Raw genomic sequence first — 2,762 nt, forward strand, 5'->3', positions numbered from 1 at the left:
GGTTGAGTTTGCGTATAATAACAGTTACCATACTTCAATTCAAATGGCACCTTACGAAGTATTTTATGAAAGAAAATGTCGATCGCCGACCCATTGGGATGAAGTAGGAGAGAGAAAGATTTTGGATCCGACCACTATACCTTAGATTGAGGAAGCATATGAGAAAGTAAAAATAGTTTGAGAACAGCTTCAAACCGCCTAGAGTAGACAATAGGGTTATGTGGATAATAGAAGAAAAGTCTTGGAATTTGAAATGGAGAATAAGGTCTTCTTAAGAGTTAAACCTATGAAAGGAGGAGTTGTAGCAAAGAAAGGGAAGAAATTAAAACCAAGGTATATTGGACCTTTTGAAATTCTCCGACGAATTGGAAAAGTGGCATATCAGTTCGATTTGCTTGCTAGCATGTCTAAGATCCATAATGTTTTCCACGTTTCTATACTCAAGAAGTATCATCTAGATCCAACTCATGTGATACAGTTGGAAGATATTGAAGTAGATGAGCCACTTTCATATGAAGAATATCCTATGAAGATTCCTGATCGAGAGGTAAAGGACTTGAGAAACAAGAAAATTCCTTTGGTTAAGATCTTTTGGAGAAATCATGAAGTTGAGGAAGCGAATTGGGAGGCAGAAGAGGAGATGCAGAAAAAGTATCCTGAATTGTTTGTTTAGAAAAGTGAGAATTTTGAGAAGAAAATTCTTTTAAAGAGGGAAGGATGTGAGGACTCTAAAATTTTTACTATTTTTGTAAGGTAAATAATAATGATGAAAATATTTATATTATGTTATTTTGCTAAATTTTTGGTATTCTCATCTATTAAAATGTCATTTTAAAACTTAGTTGAAATTTTTATTATTAATTGCCCAGTTATCATTTGGCTAGCATTAAGTGTGAAACTTTGGAATGGTGGCGCGAAATTTAGTCTTAAAATGAAGTTTAGAGCATGTAGAAACTTTAAAGAAATAGAAAAACGATAGGATAATGTTAGTTGAGAGAAATCTAGTTAAGGGCAAAATGTCGCACAAGGACATGACAAATAAGTGAGTAGGTGAGGTGGTTCACCTACTACACTTTAAAGGATGAAACTAGACTTGAGAGTTCATTTTCTTTTTTTCTCCTTGAGCCATTCGAAAATAGAGAGAGAGAGAGAGAGAGAGAGAGAGAGAGAGGGAGACTTGAGAGCTCTCTATTTTCTCCTCCATCTTGCTTTTGAAGATCACTTGGAAAACAGTCAACCACTACAATTTTGTCTTCTTCTTCTTCTCTTCTTGTTGAGCCGAGAGAGAGAGAGACCAGCCAAGAAGGGGCACCATTCATCTTGTTTCTTGTGAATTTGTGGAAGAAATCACCAAGTAACCTAGAAGATCTTTGACCTTTCTCGGGGAAACTTAAAGGGATGAAACTTAGAAGGAAGTTTTGAGGTTGAATCACACTAGATCTAGTTAGATCTTGAGATTAAAATCGAAAATCACCCTTTATCTTTAATTTCTAGCCATGAAAATGTTAGATTCACTTGATTTAAGTAAGATCTATGGTAGATCTAGTAAATTTCTTGAAAATATATACCACTAGATGTTCTAATGGTTAAAATACTAGCATAGCTCTTGATTTGTTGATTGGATTTACTTTAAAATTTTTCATTGATAACCAAGGGCTAATGATTGATGAAGTCTTTAGGGATTTGAGTGAGTTTTTGTTGGCTAAATCATTGTTTTGTTGGCAAAATTCTTGAGGAATTTTCGGATGAACTAGCCGAATGAAGAGGGTTACTTTTTAACCTTCATTTTCAACATTTTTGTGTTCTTTTTAACTAAATTTCACTCAAGTGATTTGGTATTATATTAAACTATGATTATATGTTGAAATTTAGGAATTCTAACGGTTAAAAGTCATTTTTATTTCACTATTTTTGGGCTAAAAACTATCCGGACAGCAATGGTGAACTCGAGACTATTTTGCCCTTGATTTTGTGTTTTCATGCGTTGAAATTCTTTTTAAAAAGGTATTCTAGATACATATTATTTTTATAACTCAAGTTTCGTGTCGAGTTCAAGTGAATTTGGTTTAGTTTCGCGAATTGTTGAAACGAAACTTATTATCTTTCTTTATGTGTTTTAGGAGTGATTGAATACTGTGATATCGATCCTAACTTGGATTCAGAGCTTTGATATTTTGGTGAGTTTCCATGCATGTTATCTGAATTTACAAATGTGACATAGATGTGAACTTGATGTTGTAATTGAGATGAATAGTATTTTGAATTGCTGAAGAGTTGTGATGTAGCCTAGGTTGTTATCCCATCGACAATCAGTGATTGAGTGTGCATGTTAATTCTTGGGAATTCCTGAGTCCTATAGGTAAGTCTGTCGATTCGAGCCAGTCATGAGATTTGATCGAGGAGATTTGACGAGCCATAGAAGAGTGTTTTATATTCACTGAACTTGGCATTTAGACTTGTCCCTTTTGACGTGAAAACTATGTATGCTCGAACAATACTCATTTTAAGTGTTTTGGATTTCAGGTCAGGTAGGAGGAGTCGTTGGAAGGAGAATGAAGTAAGTGGAGTTCTACATAGTGATAAAATTTGAAAGTCGATGGAGTGTCGACTACGTGAAATAAGATCAAGATTCGTGGAAATTGACTCCTGAGAGCCACCCATATCCTATCCCCTTGATATTGTTAATCGCTTTATTTACTCGTTTTGAATTGTGAATTTGTAGTGTAATTTGAACTGCTCTATGTGACTGTGTGCCTTTTGGA

The 2,762-nt window shown here is 34.5% G+C and overlaps 1 protein-coding gene across 1 annotated transcript; it reads left to right on the forward strand.

The window, feature by feature from the left end:
* The first annotated feature begins 253 nt into the window (after window positions 1-253).
* LOC113739160 (uncharacterized) lies at window positions 254-673 on the forward strand. The gene has a single exon (XM_027266404.1). The coding sequence runs from the start codon at window positions 254-256 to the stop codon at window positions 671-673; it is 420 nt and encodes a 139-aa protein (XP_027122205.1).
* Window positions 674-2,762: the final 2,089 nt, after the last annotated feature.

This window comes from Coffea arabica, chromosome 4c (assembly GCF_036785885.1).
Source record: "Coffea arabica cultivar ET-39 chromosome 4c, Coffea Arabica ET-39 HiFi, whole genome shotgun sequence".
In the NCBI taxonomy this organism is placed as follows: domain Eukaryota; kingdom Viridiplantae; phylum Streptophyta; class Magnoliopsida; order Gentianales; family Rubiaceae; genus Coffea; species Coffea arabica.